This window comes from Xiphophorus couchianus, chromosome 20 (genome assembly GCF_001444195.1).
Source record: "Xiphophorus couchianus chromosome 20, X_couchianus-1.0, whole genome shotgun sequence".
NCBI classification, from domain to species: Eukaryota; Metazoa; Chordata; class Actinopteri; order Cyprinodontiformes; family Poeciliidae; genus Xiphophorus; species Xiphophorus couchianus.
This window is the reverse complement of record NC_040247.1, coordinates 6,318,650-6,338,247: the sequence shown is the minus strand read 5'-3', so window position 1 is coordinate 6,338,247 and position 19,598 is coordinate 6,318,650. Positions and strand designations below refer to the sequence as shown.

General features: G+C 38.2%; 1 protein-coding gene across 9 annotated transcripts in view; it reads right to left on the bottom strand.

The window, feature by feature from the left end:
- The window catches only part of anks1ab (ankyrin repeat and sterile alpha motif domain containing 1Ab), a 61,278-nt gene that overhangs the window by 34,980 nt on the left and 6,700 nt on the right, over positions 1–19,598 (bottom strand). For 8 of the 9 annotated variants that reach the window (XR_003593745.1, XR_003593746.1, XR_003593747.1 and 5 more), the window contains 2 exons: positions 9,519–9,591; positions 294–409 (listed from right to left, as the gene is read on the bottom strand). Coding sequence is in view for 6 of the 9 variants with exons in the window: in XM_028003968.1 (XP_027859769.1) it covers positions 294–409; positions 9,519–9,591 (189 nt within the window). In the remaining 3 variants the exon portion in view is untranslated. Of the gene's footprint in view, positions 1–293; positions 410–1,088; positions 2,154–9,518; positions 9,592–19,598 lie in introns of those variants that run through there. The other variant, XM_028003973.1, reaches the window with a different exon arrangement.

Here is a 19,598-nt window from a genome sequence, read left to right as displayed (position 1 = left end):
TGGTAGCAACCCACACACTTTAAAAGTATTCACCGGGGAGACATAAATCTCTCCTGGGTCATGCATTGCAGAGTTGAAGATGAGGTAATAAGAAGAGGGCCAAAAGTGTTGGAAGGCTGCGTGAAAGAGGTGGGAAAGAAAGAGCAATGGAGGGGGTGGAGCTTGTGAGAGATGAGTGGAGAGGAGCAGAGTGGTGACATGAAAAGACAAATGAAGCCGGGCCGACACAAGCACAGAAGGGGGTGAAATAAAGTAGAACTGACTCCTGAGATGACATGCTGCAGGTGACTCACCATGAATCGTAGGTCATCAAAGCCATTGAGCAGGAACTTGCTCTCGTACTGCGGCAGCCCCACGTGCTCCAGCCACTCTCCGACCGGCTGGTCCAGGGCTTTACCACAGGCCCCATCTGCCGAGAGAGGGAAGCGCTTCAGCAGGGAGAAGCCGTTCAGCCGGTAGCAGCGGCACTCAGAGGACGACACATGGCATTGCCACATCATCCTCGGCCAGCAGAGGCAGAGCCGAGTGCAGCAGCACCAGGCAGGGTGGGGGGAGACAGGGTCCAGGCTGGGGATGAAGGGCTCCCACGGTACAGGCGGGGGCCCAGCTAAACTCAAACACAGGAAGAGGATAGGAAGTGCTGCAGGCAATGCTCCGGCCCCTGGAGGGGACTGACTAGACTAATATTACACCTACTGGTGCTAGTGTGACTGACTGGAGATGTCAGGCGAGGGTGGAGGTAGTGCGGGGAAGGAAGCCCATCTGAAGCTTGGTTTTCCTAATTATGTTGGACTGAGCCACTGTGGCATCTTCCAACAAACAAGGTTCACTAAACATTCCTTTAGTGAGCAGATGAGCAAGTGTGAAAAAAACAAGTCCCTAGCTACAACAACACTAAACACTACAAACAAAAAAGGCTGGATATTTTTAGGTTGAGGGAAACCGGGGAGCAGACATTCTCGTATATATATAAGACATTACTATCCTAAAAGTCTCCATGTCATTTTAGATATACTAAACTCATTAGGGTGTAACACAGATATATTCAGCTCCCCCAAAATAAAGTGGACAGAGTTTTCACCACATACTTGTAAAGCTCTGGCTGAGTCCCATGGCTTCATTGGTCAACCTCTTTGAGAGCTAGGACAAGGCTCATACAATGAAGGTAGCAGCATTCTAAAGTACTGTTGAGGTACTCATGTTATTTTTTTTAAATCAAGGAATACACATTTCGAGTTCAAATCATGTTTCGTCCTTACTCCAGAGCCACACAGAGTACGATCAGGTAGACATATTGTAAATCCCACATCAAAGAAACGCTGGATTTCCAGTGTGCCAATTCCAAACTCCTCAATTCATATTCAAATCCAAGAATATATTCCTCGCTCCAGGTGAACTGTGAGGCAAAAGGCTCAGTGTCCTTGGTGGTTCCAGTGCTCCCAGTGCAGCGCAGCATTCACACTCCTTCAGAGGGCTGTTGTCAGTGCGGCTCCGCCGGAGAACGTGCCTCTCATCTCTCAGAGCAGTAAATCCAGGTTCAGATCCGACGCGCGGCAGGTGAGCTCTCTCTCCTCTGAAGCGAGGACCACCGTGGGACCACAGTGCATGTTAAGCTAGCTCCTTCCTGAGGCAAGCAACCCCCAACTCTTGCTCTGAGCCCACCTGGTTCTTCTTCTCCTCGCTGGGTGCAGCTAGCAGCCTCTGCGCTTAGAGCAGAGGTTTGCTGCATCCCTTGCCTGTCTGAGACATGCAGGCAGCGCTGATGCAGGAACACAGACACGCACACACACATACACACACACACGCACGCTTACCCCTCACTGCTCACAGGGCATAACGTCCTGACGCTTCCTACTTCAACACAGAAGACCACAGACCTGCCTGAACCTAAGCCACTGCTGCCACGTCCTTCCAACATCCACGATGGGCAATGCAGCCAGAGATCTCCCCCCCCCACCACCACCTTCTTTTCATCCAAGCAAATCCCTCAAGCGCTTCTTTTCAACTTCCCCCCTCCTTCTTGCTCTCTTCTCTCTTTGCTCTCTGTCTCCCTTCAGTCTCATAGCCCCATTGCCATGCTCTGAGATCGCACTGCAGGTCTGCCGTATGCTGCCTGATGAAGTGGGGTGCTGTTCCACGTAACCACCTCTCTCCCTCTCTCTCTCTTCCTCTCTCTCACTATATCAATTCCCCTCCCTCTGCCTTCCTCTCCCTCTCTGCCTTGCACTCTCCTTCACTCCGTCTCGCTCTTTGCTTCTCAAACACACAAACAGATGCAAACACACACTCTTTGGTTGTCATCTGTCTTCCACTTCTTTCTTTGCCTTTCCCCACTCCTTGCACCTTCTTTCCTTTCAGTGTACTGATTGCAATTACACACAGCCACCCTGATCTCGTCAGCTGAGAAAGGACACCACTTGCAGAGGCAAGGTACAAGTCCAAAATCATAGGACTTGAATGTTGCGCTGCAACTGAGCAGCCCTGATTTTTCATACCATTTTTTTTGGTAGGAGATAGGAAAACAAAGAGCGCTTCTCAATCCACCTCCTTATTACCAGAGGGCTTTCATTCATTTACATCTTACTTTGATGATAGGACAAGGGAGGGCAGCATTGATTCAAGTCAGCAGAGCCTCTAATGCACTTGTACAAGAGCAAAGAAGAAAGGCAAAAAAATTATAGAGTCAGAAAAACAGACGTGTCTCTCCTGATCTTGCTCAGTCATGGCAAATGACAGTAAAGAGGCAAATTCCATTATGTACTTCCAGATGTTCATGTCACATCAAGCATTTTTGAAGCACAACAGAAGCTACTTACAGCAAAAAGCCCGAATGAACAAGCAAGATGATATAAAATTCTGATATATCTGGCGTAACAGGAAAAAAAAGACCACTTTGACAGACTCCACAGACTACCAGTTGAGGGGCTGCTCACTCTGTTTAATACCGGTGTTATCAGAATACAACTGCCGGCAGAGCGTAATTATTCTGGCTCCCAAGCTGCTTGCAATCACCTCACACATTCCCTGTCAGGTCGTGAGCTAGTCAGTTAGTCATACCAATAAGAGGCAGCCCGAAAAAAGGGGCTATTGATTGAACCGCTTCTGTAATTGGGCACCTATACCAACGGCACTCAGGCCGCACAACGCTCAGGTAAAGGCCAGGTCAGTTGTGTGTGACCTGTCAGTCATCCAGGCTTCGCTTGAGGCCAGAGAAAGAGAACCCGCAATCAGGAGAGGAATGAAGGGAAGAAAAAAGAAGGAAGATAGAGGACAGAATCAGTGAAGGACAGATAAGACACGGAAAAAGACTAATAGAGCAGCAGGCGATGAAACATTTGGTTGAGATAAGGATGGTAATAGTATGTGAGAAGAACTGAAGCAGACTAATTATGATTCACTAGAACTCCTCTTCCTGCTTTAGGCTTTTCTTCCGAGCTTCACGCTACTGCAGCTTTTAAAATCCGGACAAAGCCTGGTAAAAACATCAGCCGCTACACCCATTTATTTCCGCTCATCCCCTCCCACATTAGACGGACCTAATTACTGACTGACAGAGTATCCTGTGCTCAACGGTGGGGGGAGATGGGTCACTGTTTTGTCCCCTGATTTATTAGGCCAAACTGTCAAATCTACCAAAGTGAATTTCCTCTCTGTTTCTGCACAACAAGGTCTGGACTTGCCATGAAGGAGTGCCAAGAAAGACCTGTGCACGAAAAAAAATGGAAGCAGAGGTTGTGCCTAGATAAAGCTGTGCAGCTTTATCAGAGCAGGAGAAAAGCAGTAGCTCCTTGTCAACACACCAAGGAGTGGAGAAAATGAGCCGCAAAGCTGAATTAATTCAGGGAAACTGAAGGCGGACGCTTTTCCTTTGAACATCAGCATGTGCCTGTACACAAACCCAGTCGATGCCTCCTGTTAGCTGCGCTTTCTCTCCTCTTCCTCCCTGTGTGTTAAGCTCATTTACTCCACAGTCGAGGTACTCATAATGGGCACAAAACGCAAGCAGTTTCTGGCTTGAGACTGAAATATTTTTTCGTTCTTAAAAAAAAAAAAAATAAAAAATCTCATCTGGTTTTCAAAAATCCATTCCAAGGAAATGACTGAGTCCTACATGATTTCTAACTTTAGAGGGGTATTGTACAAATCAAAGCAGTCAAATCATCTTAATAAATATTTCTTCATTTCAGTCACAAAAATAAAAGCAAAATGACAAGAAAATGCTTTCTTTATGTCTCACTCCCATTTGTGAATACTCTGAGGGCTACCTGTTTGTTTGCTTTCATCCTACTTAAGAAAAAAAAAAAACCTAAGCTCCCCATGAAAAAAACTCTTACAAAAACAGCAACAAAGCATCTTCATAACCTCTGAAAGTACTTGCTCACAATCTACAATTATAATCGGAGCAGTGACTGGATGACTCAGCTGAATCTGGGACACTTTCAGAATGTCATTCTTCTAAATGCTCCTCTGATTACTATATACCTATAAGAGTGGAAAGAAAAGACACACTATATATCCCCTTTATGTAATGTCTTACTTCAGAGCTCAACTCTTATCGTTTTGTAGCGGTTAATCTAAAAATGCTTAGCAAGCTGGAACTTATAATTAAAATCATAAATTAGGAGTTTGCTGGACACAAGCTTTGCTTAAAATGTATCTCAGCATCAGCTATTATAAATTTTTTACAAACTGGGCATGTAATTATTGGTAAATGTACAGATTCTTTATTTATATATTCATCCATGACCTGTTACCGTATAAATTAGAGAATATAAATACGCTTTCCATGGCAACTGATGGCTGAAAATACACTTAAGAAATGTTCTTGGTTAATTAAGAATATTAGAAGTGATCAAACCATTTCAAGTCACACTTGTCACAGGGTTCAAAATGAGGTGACAAAAGATATGAGAAATAACTCCACATTAAAAAATACATTTCCATGCCTGTCGTTACAGTTTAGGTCACATGGACACCTCAGATCTGACTTTTCTCCTCCTTCACTGCTTGCCTCCAGGTCACTTCTACATGCCCTTGCTGCACTTTAAATTTCACCAAGTTACCTTATTATTCCGCTCATGTTGTGTCCCAGAATCTGCCAAATATTAATGTTTTTATGATCTTGACACTCATTGTACCCAAAAAAAGAGTTGTCTGACTGCTTGTCAATGTTTCAAAGTAAGTTTCATATAAATATTATTTTGAAAATTTGGAGTGTTACAATTTTTTTTCTTTTTTTGCAAGTTTGTACATTTCTTTCAAAGAAACAAAGCAATACTTTTGAACATTAATTAATGTGGTACACCTCGAATGTGAACCTGTCCTTCTTATAGTACAGTAAGTTTGAAACTCAGAATGTCAAAACAGTCGCAGCTGTGAGAAAGGATTTTGGTTACAGTGACAAACTGTTTTTGATGTTGATGTTTTCAGTCTTATTGTATTATAGTAAATGTGGTTTAGAAAAATCTTGCATTCCCCAGTTACTCTTGATTCGCCAGATCCCTGCTATGTCTCCAGGGCATTTGGTTGCAATACATATTTTTGTTTGCATTGTACACTATACACTATGCTAAAATATTGGTTTATTCTGCACTTTGGACTTGAGCCCAGCGTAACTTTATTTAAGTGCTATACAGACCTGAATTCAAAACTGGATAGCACTTAATCTAAAACCACCATCAGAAGACCATTTACCTTCAAATACCTTCAGTCACCTGAGAGACATATGGTATTACTGAATAAATGTCAGGTGTTAATAAATGATTTAAACAATACTTTCCTGGTCATAAATCTATAGTAGTAGTTGTAGAGCAGGTTTAGCATTGCTTGTTTTTTTTGTTGTCAGCTCTCATAATTGTGTGGTTTTTTTACTCATTTAGTCTTAGAATCATCAAAGAAATCCTAGTTTTATTGTCAATAAATTCAACTCATGCTTTGTCTCGCTGGCTTTTCTATAATTTTAAATAAAGTGTAATAATTTCATAATCATAAAGACAATTTTAATTGTAAGAAATATACAGATTTTACTACATTAAGAAGTTGTTCATAATCTTAAGATATTTACACTAGCTTGATTACGCAACAAAAATGTTCAAAGTTAAAGTACAAGTTAGTTGTTTCTTACTTTTTGCAGATTGATTAGGAGGAAAAGGAGCTTCTATAACTTCTAGTCAAATGTACTTCATTAAACAATCAGCAAGGGCAGCCAACTTATAAAAGAAAAGTTTTGGCAGTTTGTTGATCTAGAGCATACAGGTGGTTGTTAACACAATCTCAAAAAATAAATACATTTGTTACAATGCAGGAGCAAATGCTGCTGCCCATGAATATGAAAAGTATTGAAAAGCCATTTCTGAAACCTATTATTCTCCAGTGTGAATGTTTTTTTCATGGATGGAAGCAATTTAAGGCAGTTGCAAATGTTCCTAGGAGTGGTTGTCACAATTAATTCAACCTTAAGGTCAGAACGTGCAGTGCTTTGTAAAACTGTAAAAAACCCAACAGGACATTTCAGATAGAATTAAAAAAAGACAGGACAAGTATGGGTAGTTTGGAGGGGTTGTCAGGAAAGAGACTATATTGCCTTCATAAGAACATTGGCAGTATGACTTAAGGCTCTGTCATACTTCACCTAAAGTCAAGCAGTCGACTTCTCGTATTCTCACAAACCTTTCACACATGGTGCAGACCACCTGGGGACACCCCTCCCACTTCAGTATTTGTAATGCCTCTAAACCAGCGTTTCCCATCCCTGGTCCTCAAGGCCCACTGTCCTACATGTTTTAGAGGTTTCCCTGCTTTAATGTGCCTGATTCAACTGATTGCAGTTCAACAAACGCCTGTTAATCAGTCATCAATTGAAATCAACTGGACTGAAGCAAGAAAATACCTAAAACATGCATGGCAGTGTGCCTTGAGGACCAGGGTTGGGAAACACTGCTCTAAACAAGCAATGAAACATCATGGAGAGAGTGCCAAACTTTTCTGTAGATACACTCCCTTGTGGACAACCACTATGCAATTTCCATCCAGGAAATCTTTGTAAGCATTTTGCAATGAATTGTACTTAATTCCTCGCCACGTCTGATAAACGCCCCTCAAAAGTATTCACGCCACCTGCCGTTACTAAAACCAGATGGTGAAAGTTTACCAGTTGAAATGAAATATCAACATTGCTATCCGAGCGCATTTCTTCATGAAAGACGTCCACAAACTTATTCAGCTCTGTGTGAAATAGTCTGACCCAGGCATGGTGTCAAGCACAGCAAGATGACGCAATTTCCTCTTGTGATGCAACTATGTCAGTGAATGCTGAGTTTGATGCTTTGAAAGCATTTAGGCTTGAATAGTTGTGTTAGAATGAGTCACAAGACTAATGAAACCACATCTATTGGTTATAAACGCATGTTTGTTATAACAGCATGTTTGTTGAAAACCCAAAGTTATTAACAGAATACACCAAAGCAAACATCCAACAGTGATGGGCTAGTGTTAGAAAGTCTTGAAAAGAATGAAGGTTTTGTAAAGACCCAGTCCTCTTATTTCAATATTTGTATATCTATGCATTCAACAAAATTTACTGCCATCTTTTGTCGTTTCTTGCTCCCTTAAAACTTGCCATACCTTGCTGTGGCCCATAAAAAACACCGCGCATAACTGATGAAAATTTTATCCAAGCCAATCTGTGTAAAAAGCAGTCCTGTGCAGAGAAAAGCTGTTATGTAATAAGATGAAACCTCCTTATAGGAAGGTATCTAATGGAGGAAGCTGACAGTGTAACCTAAACACAATGAGCTGGTGCCAGCTGGCCTCTCCCTCTGCACCGCCTGAAGGACACTCACTGAAGCCCACTATCAAACTATTAAAATATAAATCAACTGGGGAGAAAAAGACAGTGGGGAATTTAAAATGATGTATTTTTCATAAAGAGGAAACTTGCTAGTTACAATTGGCAACAATGAGCTGTCAGACGAATCTCAGCTTAATTCCCTGTGAGTCAGAAAAACAATACATCCATTCTATACATCTGCTTTAACACTGGAAAACAAGCCCAAATTTATCACAAGTTAGATTATGTTTAAGTGTACATACACATAAATATGCACACATCTTGAATTGATCTAGCCATAAGACATATTTTTCTATCATTTTGAAAAGCTTTACTATAAAGCACTAAGACTAAAGCACTATAATGGTTTACTGCAGCTTACCCATAAAAGCCAAAGATTACTTCATCAATTCTATCATGTTTTAGCATTTTCTTTGCTGAAATGTTGCCACTTTACATTTCTTTCTTTTGTAAGACATTTCATGTGGTTGTTCTATTATGTGATACTTCTTTTGACTGTTTATTGTATCAAACAATTTTTTTCTGTTACTTTGTCTTTGTTGCAAGTTAAATGTATTTGTGTATGAATGGTGTTAATAAACTTGTCTTGACTTTTCTACAGTGGTGTTGCTGTTGCTGAAACCCTTCAGGGTTTATTCTAATTCTTGGTTCATCTCCTCTTTTTATTCCTTCCACTCATGTTAAAGTAAATACTTAGAATTAGACTCCAGTACTTCTTGCTTTGGGTCTCTGAAAGACTTACAAGCTCATAATAATACTTTTAATTGGTTAATTATTGTAGTTTGGGTGTTGGTGGTATTTGCTTTTTTATTTTTTCAGATTTGAATCAGATTAGTCTTTTGTTCTTAGAAAGCTCATTCCACAGTTTCAATTTCAGATTTATCTGAATTGTTCTTCTTTGCTGCAGATAGTTTGTTTATGTCCTTGGTTTAGGAAATAGATATTGGTTGATGGATGAAAAATGTAATTCTGAATTTATAAGCGATTAGATTTTGCAAACTGCACGTCTACACGCACAGATACTTTTACACATGCACAGATATTTTGAGACTATTTCACTCCATAACAAACTACCTCTCACTTCAACTCTCCTAAGAATAGTTGTAAATGGCATAATGGAAAAACGTTGTGATGATGTGCTCAAGGTGGAGCGCCAGAAAGAGCAGGGACTTCTTAAAGAGACAGGCCAATTTGTTTTAAATTCAGTTTAATAGTTACATGATTTTTATAACAATTCTACACATAACAGTTATGTTTTTGTGCTGTAAAATGGCACTGTTGGATTGGAAAATGCATATTACTGCCCCTTTAAATAAACATCTGAAAATAGGGATTAAACCAATGATTCAGATTCCACAACATGACATCTTTTGTACATATTTTTACATCTTCCAAACATAGTAGTGTCAGTTTGCAACCCTGGTTTAGCCTCTTTGGAATAAATCAGATGATATTATTTAACATTACAATCATCTTCAGTACTGTGCTATTGCTGCAAATTTCCACATCATCAAATAAGTGTCTTTTTAGGGGATTCCATAAAGAAATCTAAATCTATAAATCTTAAGCTTCATCTATATAAAACTTGAAATGTTTGATCTTCTTGAGCTACTTTTTCAGAAATAAACATACGTTAAAATTATGCATTATTATTAAAAAAAAGAATTACCTGGGCTTGGCTTGGGATGCTGGTTCTTTGTTGTTTCAATGCCAGCCCCAATCAACGTCATGATCTTCTCAATCTGTTAAAAACAAGCATGAAACACTGGTAAAAAAAAAAAAAAGAATTAAAAAATACATCACAGAATCCAACTCTAGCTCACAAACTGGAAGCCCTAATGCTAATTATCAACATTTCTTATGAATGACTGAGACTTTCTATGGAGTTTGAACTGTGTGCTTCTGTTAGAATCACTGAGTGGGTGGACTGCTTTGCAGTGATGGATTGTGAGCACCAGGTTAACGTAGACAGCAGTTCGATGAGTAATCCACTGCTTAGCAAAAACATAGACAGGTACTAGGCTGAATTACAACAACAAATCTCCAGTAACTAAACATTACAATGGCCATTAGGAGTCTATAGCTCAAACAGAACCTCCGGAGGCCCTGATCCGATTGAGTTTGCAGTATCAGACATATAATGTGCTGTATTTAGACTCCACAAATACAAAAGCAATAGCTTGATGCAGCATCATGTATGCTCAGTGTGGCAGGCAGAAGCTCATGAAAAGGATGCTTTGGGCCTTAGAGCCAAGAATGTCTATTTAAGAAGACTCTGAGCTTTCAGAGCCAACAAAAAACTATTTGTTGCTTGTATTTTTCCTACATTGCCAACTTCAAGTTTTACTGATGTGCTTTTGGGGCCAGTAAACATGTTGCATGAAGTAAAAGCAAGAAACATGTCAATATTAGTTTTCTCAAAGGAGGGATTTAACTGTTGACTTTAATTCAACAGTTATAACTGTGTTTCCATTGACCATATAATTAGAATTCTGAAAATATATGTGCTTAATGGAAACACGGCAATTAAAAAAAAGCATGCTATTCAGTTGTATAAATATTAGTGTATTTTGCAAAACTGCAATGGAAGCACCATTACTACTGAATGCTACTAATGGCCGATGAAGAAGACAGAAAGTGGTAAGAGGATAATGGCACAGCATGTTTTTGAATTGCTTATAGTATGAACAAACGTTTTAACTTGATTTTAGCTGCGCTTGGTTATTTAATTATGATGAGCAGACAGCATCCGTGATATTCTATTTATCTGTTTATTGAATTTATCAGATCTTAAGAAAACAAATAATTGAACTGACCTAAAGAAGATGGTAACACAGACCTAGTGTTTTCAATATAGATATATAAAGTACATCTGTCACTGTATACTAAGTCTACCCAACAGTCTGGGACTCATCACATTTACTGCGTACACTGCATGTTAGAAGAAGAATCTCTCTCATCGCTGGTTAAGCAGCTGTCTACAGGGTGCTGAAGTGTTTGCTGACGCTCAATGCTTCAAGGACAATAAGACCTCATGCACAATACAATACATTATTCTGTATTCAGGCAAACAAAACTCACATTTTTATACCATCCAATATTCTGTAGGTGTCTGAAGAAAATAGAACCTGCATATAAATGTTTGTCAGCTGCAAGCAAGCCAACTTTCATGCACAGATGACCTCAAAATGTATGTGCAAAATATTGCAAACCAGACGGGTGTCTAAATATAGAAACCCTGGAGTAGACTTTTCACAATCAGCAATACAGGTTTTTGCAAGGCTGAAAAAAATGATTTTACTTTCACTACTGACACCAGGCAGAGACACAGCCAGGCTTATTTGATGTAATATTTAGTGTTTGAAAAAGCACTATGCTCTTCGCTAGTGGCATCAACACTGTGGAAAAGCCTTGATTCATTTGGAAGTCAGGCACGTGGGATGCATGGCATATGCCTCCAGCAATACAGACCCCACATTACTCTTTGAATTAACCCAGATACATTCTATATCAAATACAGACACATAGAAACACACACACACACACACACACCACCAGGTGCACTTTTACCAAAACCTGTCTCCGGATATGACGCTTCTGAGAAAATCCAGTATCAAGAAAATTAACAGAGGTAAAATATTTCACAGCTGCATATTATTACTGAGCTCTTTGGCACATAAACACTGAATAGAATTTTGTGACAGATATGTTAGTTACACTTTTAACTGGTAACTTCAATTTCCTGAGGGAGTCTTCCCAAGGGATCAATAAAGTACAAGTCTAAGTCTAACCACTGGAAAAATCAAACATCATCTGACAGAAAAACCATCCAACCTCTGGTGCCGGACATGGTGATCTTTTTTGATGCAATATTTTTCTTTATGAGATTATATTTCAGAAATTGTACAGAAAGGAAAACAACATTCAATAAAAACTTTCACCATTGTCAAATATTCTCAATTAGATGAAAGTCTAGGCAGCCCAGGTTGTATGTTTGGAGTCTGTCTCAAGTGTTTTACAGTCTCTTAAATGTTTTTTGTTGTTTGTTTGTTTTTTTATTGGTGGCCCTGTATTTAGTTCACTTCCCCAGTTTTGTTGGACCAAATACATGGGATATCAGTCTTAAGAATTGGAGTTGGATACCCCTAATTTTTTTCTTTTCAAATATTGGATTTCACAGTATTTTATGAGATTATTAACATTTGGGTTATTGATACCTAACCTTACTCGACTTCAGTCTCCACAACTTTATCCCTAACCTGTCTACTGTGTTCTTCGGTCTCCATAATCCTTTTTTTCACAAATGTTTTCCTAGAAGCCTTTGAGGCCTATGCAGAATAATTGCATTTAGAGAATTATCAACAGAATGGTGAACCTTATCTACTAATTTGGTAAACTTGGATGGTGAATAGTTGTACTGGATTTCATTTTTGGGCACATGAGTAAAGGGAGAGGAACACATGAGCTGGACATATTAATCAAGTTTAAATTTGAGAGAACCAGTGACGAGTGTTTGGGAGTCTCTAGCTAGTGTAACAAGCCCTTCAAACTATATCAGTGTACTTTGAAGAAAGCCCATCTCTTCAAAGACTTCACATGACACTCTTGAACATCTACACTGTTATGATTTTACATTACATTCCAATAGTCACTTAAGCAGTATTATTATTAAATATTTATGCCAGTGTCTATTCCTAAAGCTTAGACTTTATGCAATGATCTTTCGAGCAAAGATTTAGTTTAATGTACAGACTTAAATGTTATGCTGTTAGTCAAATTGATGCTGTACAAGGGACCAAAGTTCACAACCACATACTGATCATTCTTATTGCACTTTAGCTAGATTATCTGAATCTTTTAATGTTACTAAAGCGGGAAAATGTTGCAGAGAGGGGCCATTATTCATAATTAGAATCACTATTTGTCCTTTTAGTCTGTACGCTTTCATCCAATTAAGTTGGTGACCTGCTGTGAGATGTTACAACAGTTTCTTTCGTTCCCTCATATTAACTATGTATATATGCGATAGGCCTTCTGCACACAGTAAGCACAGTGGTTCAGTCAGGCTGAATTATTTCCTTCATTTTGTGCATCGTCACTCTTGGTAAAAATAGATTATATGCTCACTGTATAGATACTATTATAAATAATCAACTTGACTGAAATGGAATTGACTAAAAAGTTTCCATATGTGAATATTAGGCATAAAACATATGGCAGCCAATGGACAATTCTTGTTTTTTTTCCCCAAGTTATTTTTCATCATAGCATAGACCATGCTATCTTAGAAAGATTAAAGAAAACAACATCTGAGGTTAGGTGAATATGCCAAAATAAAAAATTATGATTCCAGGCCAGATCATTCATTCTAAGTCCAGAGTGGGAAAATGATGAAAAGACCCAATAGCAAACAAATCAAAAATGAACAGACTGCAGTAAGCTGTCAACATCTGGATGAGGACCATGAACATGGGCACCGATGTTTAACACAAGGACAATGGAAACAGAAAACGGTGATGGTGTGGAAACATCACCTGTTGGAATATAATTTTATATTTAGAAAATGTGTTTTCTCACAAGAGCACATCTTTCAGCCCTAAAAAAAACTCTCATTCAATCATCACACAAATACCAAACATTTTATTACATGAGTGTGTTTAGGCTTTAATTACCTTCAGCACCTGCAGCCTTTTTGGTGACATGCAGCTGGAGATTTCTTTTGTGGCAATGACATAAGTTGTATGGCACATCCAATGTTTCAGCCTTGCATTGATACATTCACTGAAGCCAAGATTTGCATAAGATCTATCTTGCATTTCTGTAATAAGAATTTTTTCAAAGAAAGAAAACTATTTTCTTGGATAAGTTGCAGGCTTTTCAGACTACACAATGCATCTTAAAGTATTGCTATACACAATGGTATCAATGTTATATTAGAATGTTCTTTGTTTTGTTGAAACTAAAATAAATATGTTTCTGTAGTTCTCACCAAAGCAATTTCTAATTTCACTTTGTATAATTTACCAGAGTCTGACTGAACCCTGATAAGCCCTCAGTTCATCAGAAAAGTGAGTATTAAAAAAGTGGAAAATTGGTATTTATGCGAGTACAATATAGATTGGTTGTTTTTTGGTCACCAAGAACTATAGAGGTTTTATAACAAATAATGCTCAATTTAGTTCATTGGTTTATCTGATGTAGAGACGCTGGAACAGGGTTTCATGTCAGTATTTCACTTTGTTTCTATTTTTTTTATTTGCACCATTGTTTCTCATCTCCTTTGTCTGCATGCTATCTAACAGGATAGAGATAATGCGAAATAATCTTAAACAATGTGCTTTAGGGATACAGAGTACATTATTGTTTACTGAGCCTGTCTCTCTCGGGCAGAAATGATGGCTGAAAGCCTAAAACGAAGGAGATAATGAAAATGATGACTCGATATATTAAACCAAGCAACAACAAAAAAAAAGCTGCTTGCTTCACTGGCGTTGGTCTGAAAGCAGGATTACTGCTACAGTATCACTGTCAATAAAGACAGATGGGCCAGGAGCTCTGGAGTAAACGAGAACAGATCACATAATTATATCCAACAGTTCTGATGATCTGTAGTGATTTTTATTTATTTGACAGCTCTGAAACCACACAGCATAAATAAAGTCAGCATGAATGACAACATCCAGATGGCGAAGAAAGTCTAAATGTAGGCTGGTAAGCTTTGTGAATACTTGTATTCTACTCATAAATGTTTCCATCATGGATTTTGTTTAGTATTTTTTACAAACCTTTGTGAAAAGCTTGTTGTAATTTATGGGGTTTTCCATAACGTTTCTATTGTTGAGGACAAAACTTTCTTGCTGTACAATACTACTGATGGTATGATACAGATGTGTTGATATTGCGTGAATTTACTATAACTGGCTGGTCAACTGATAAGACATTTAATTTCTGCTGTATGTATTTTAATCCATCTGTATAAAAGGACATCCTGAAGCTCTATACAAAACTAATGGAAAACAGCAGAGCTGGAATATTTATGAAGCCTTTCAGGGATGGCTTTGGTGCAGCTATATATGAGTGCATCCAACTATGTGTAAATCATTTAAACCAGCTGTCTATTTTTATGTTGAAAAATGTTGCGGCTATTTTTTTTAACAAATGTTTAACAAACAAGTATAAAAATGCTTTCTGTAGTATCTGGCAGGTTCAAACCTAGACAAAAGGTTTAGATCAGTCAGTCCAAAAAACAAGGAATAGGGCTTGTTTTTGATTTCTATTCTAAAACACAACCAATATGAAGAACCACCTTGAACCTTTAAGAGTTATTTACTATTTTGCTTTATAGTCTACTTTTTTGATAATTGCCTCACAACATTGTTATGTGTGAAGAAGATCGCAGACATTTTAGATTTTATTTTTTTCTTATGGTTGTTTTTTAAAAAAGGCTACAACATGAAAGTTATTATTAGAATGTTTAGGAGTTTTACAACCAATTTGAAGCCAAATTGTAATTCATCACATCCTGTACTCACCAACATCTGCCTTTCCAGATCTTTAAGATTTGTTCACTCTGTCTGCCGCACCACTCATATTGTTAAAGAAATGTCCCCATTAGCTAATTTAATATAATAAAATTGTATAATTTGGTCCTCTTTCTTTTTTGGACTTTTGTCAAAAATCCTAATTTTCACAACTAATTTTGATTTATTACTTAAAGTATTACGATGAGTGTCTGCACCGACTGATGGCACCCTTTGAATTTTGTTGTCCTTGTGACAATGACAATAAAGATTTATCTTATCTTATCTTATCTAATGGTGTCACAAATCTATGCGTTACAACCAGAGCTACAGAATAAGGGAATGTAGAAGAGTTTAAACGCACTCATGCGTAAAAACCCCATGAAAGCCACTGGGAATCTCATTATGCACAAAAATGAAACTACTCAAGCATTTTTAAACACACAACCTTTGAGTACTAAGCAGATGGGGAAAAAGTCATAAAAATTTTTTTTGTATTTTTCATGGAATTGAAAAGTAATTCGTTGTTACTGGAATTAGTCTGTTTGTCAAAGTGAAATGCGGGAATTTGATGGTTATCTGCCTTAGAAAATCAAAAGATGTAACAAAGACATTGAGGATAAGGCCGATGTTTTATGATGAAATTAAAAATATCAAATGGTGTGCCACATAAGAATCTGCATGGAGTGCTCGAATTTTATAGCGTTTTTGACAAGAAAATGTCAAAAAGGATTTAATATGATTATAATTACTTTGTCGTTTTGGCTGTCTTGTAAGAAAAGCTTACTGATATTGGACAAACAAATGTTTTGTTTTTGTTGCACAAGACACATCACACAAAAAATAGATACTGTTGTCATAAATAACATATTCTCTCTCAGTCAAAAACAGGGGACCATGCCAACTGAGATATAAGAAAAAGTTACGTTTATCTTATACCTCTTTCAATTGTTAAGGAAAAATGATTATTTTTAGTGCTTAATACAGTTAATCTTACGACATGTGTAAAAGGTATATTCAACACTCTTATTTGGAACAGCTTTGTGTCAAGCATTTGGGATTGAGCAGATGAGCAGGCATTCAGACAAACAGGGGCCAAAATGCAGATCACTCAATGGGGCCTCCCTGCTGTGAGGCCAAACCACGCAGCCATAAAATTAGCATTCCCGGCAGGGCAGAGAGACTTTAGATTTCACAGGTATCTGTGAGATTTTATCTCAGGTCGTTCTGTACTCAGAATGACCGTGGGAGCCACGGGGGTCAGGGCGCAGCGATGCGCTCTTTGTTTCGCCAGACGCCAGATGGCCCTTTGATCTTTGCTGTAAATTAGGGGAGTTCCAAGTTTCTCTGAGTGCTTAAGGGAGTTTCCAGTTGGTCAACAAGAGGAACGCCTTGAGTGCATAAATTAAATAGAAAAACACCTCCTTACTATAAGATTACGTGTCAGGAGAAAAAATACAGAGAGCGGCCAACATTTTGCCTTTTTTATATCGGCTCTCTCCAAAGACGCGTCTTTGCTTTTTGTGTTTGTTTGTCTTCCCCTTGTCTGTCTTTATTTTTATGAGAAAAATGCATATCTCTGTTCCTCTGCAGTTTTGTTGTTGATTGCTTTGTATGAGATTAAACTCTGATCTGTGACGTCAACGCGCTTTGTTGTTGTTTCACTTTAGCGCACGCCGCCGCCACTTGCTGAGGACTCAGAAGATTTAAGGAGGAAAGAGCCAAACGTTTTGTCCAAAGTTAACATCAAATTATCCTCTTTTAACACAATCAAGGGGGACTAAATTCATTAGAGAAGCTGGTACAAAACATACATTTGATAAAAAAAAAATTAAATGGTTATTTTAAATATGTATTAAGACTTTCTTTTATTCTGATATGTGAACAATGTCATATTTCAGAAGACAGATGTACTAAAACAACAGAAGCTAACAGAAATTGGACATCAAAACGAACATTATCATGAAGGCGAACCAAAAACCAGGCAGCAGCACTGAGACATCTGCTGCTGCAGGGACAAGGGTGAATGTGGTTACATCTTTGAGGTTTTCCACTGAGCATTTTCCGTAATTAAAGTTTTATTTACATCAAAGACAATCCCACACAGATTCAAATAAGTTCGAGCATACTGGCGTAGCGTCCCACATTCATCTACAATGTGTTTCAACGTGGACAAAAATTTGGCCATTTTTGCATCAGAAGCAGTGTCGTTACATCAGCCGACTCGTTTTTATGTAAGTGAAACTGTTAACAGAATACCAAGTGCTTTTGCTGCAATAGGAAACAAAGAATGGCTTGCCGTAATATCAGCTGCCACAAGATATAGCATTTAATACACATATGCTTCCACTGAAAATGTCAAATGGATATAAAGGTTATGCTTGAAACAGTTATTTTGTTTTCACTTTCATGTCACAGTGCTGTATACTGTGATAATTTACAGCAGTGAATGTTTCTGTGTCAGACTTCATAATCAAACTTTATTTGAGCTTTTTCTGTTGCTTAAATACGTTGATTATTCATTAAAATAAAAAAGTCAATCTGAAAGAGGTGCATGTGGGTATTCTAATAAAACAGCTTGTTACTAGAAGCAGACTCTTATTTTCTGCTTCTGCTAAAACAATTGTTTGAACTGGTTAGTTGAAAGCAACTGCAAAAAGGGCAAACACAAGTGAAGCGAGCTCAGAGAAAAGGTCAAGAATTGTTTCTCTGCAGATAGAAGGCCACGCTGTTCGTTAGATGAGCAAAGACTCCAGCTTCCATTCCCCGCAGCGGGGTGCCAGGAGAAATGGTTTCAAATTGAGGGAATCAACAAAAGATTGGTAGACACAATGATGAGTAGGAAAAAAAAGAGGCGAAAAACAGCAGCCAGTTTCATCTGGGATCCGGGCCAAATTCGAAGACATAACCGAGATTACCTGTGGGTCCAAATAAGATCAGCCAGTAGGAGGGAGAGTGATGGAGAATGACGAGAACCATCAAGCCTCAACAATAGGACATTAAGAACTAAATTAGAAATGAATGAGATTGACAGAAGCTTTGGAAATAATGGCTATTTCAATAAGAGTTTAAATAACTTCGATAATGGAACGTTTTGAGAAGCACAGTTTAACCTGACAGAGCTGATAGCATGAAATATAGATTTTTTCTTATGGCTGATGGAAACTTGTAGTTATTTATGTTAAGTGAAGCTTAATGAGCTTGAATAAATCTTGCTGTAAAAACATACATTTAATTTTATTTCAGTGGCAAAAAGTCAATATTACTTTTAAGAAATCACAAAGGGCTCTGATGCAGCTACTGCTGCAAAACTCCTCAACCGTTTTCAGTCAACATTTTAAAAAAACTTGAAACTTGGTCAATTAATACAAGTAAGAAAAAGATACTGAGTAAAATAAGCATCAGAAATTGTTATGGTGAAGGCTGAAGGTTTTTAATGTAAGTCTTCATGCACATTTGAAACAATACCTACAAACTAAGAGGAAAGCATGAAAGCAGTATCAGTCACTCCCCCACATTCACATTGCCAAAGAAAATCCCTTGAAGCACTGAGGGGAAAAAAGACAGCTAGAAAACAGGATGCCCTCAAGAACAGGACACCCCACCCAGAATGGCCTGAACAAACAGTGTGTGTCAGAGAGCAAAGGGTTGGAGCAGAGAGCAGGAAAAGGGCATGGGAGATGACAGAGAGGAAGATACACAAATTCAAGTGGAAGCTCAACATTTTCTCGGCCTTGTGTGGTGACACATTTCTGTTTTAAGAGTGTAATTGCACAAGTCAGTGGTACAGGGTCATAGTCTTCATGCACTAAGCAGGGCTTAAATCAAGATGACATGAGTTTGGGCCATGAGAATCCAAGATTATAACAGATAATCTTGCGCAAATAGTCATAACAGGGAAAAATTGATCAGGACTGAGGATTTAATGTTTCTTTTTTAAGATCAGCTGGATGTCTGTAATGTTTAATGCTTGTATTGAATTGATTGTACTGTATAAAGTTGACAAAAAATCTGTATGACTATATGATTGGATTTTATTGGAATGAACTAAACTGTATATAAATGAGTTTCATAAAGTTGATTTGAGATCACATGAATCTGATGAGTAGAAAGAGACAGATGGTCAGATGAGATGAGACAAAGAAATATTTTCATGTATATGCAAAATTTGACGAGTAAGAGAAAGCTCAGTGCACATCACCATGCTGATACATGGTGGTGGCAGCATC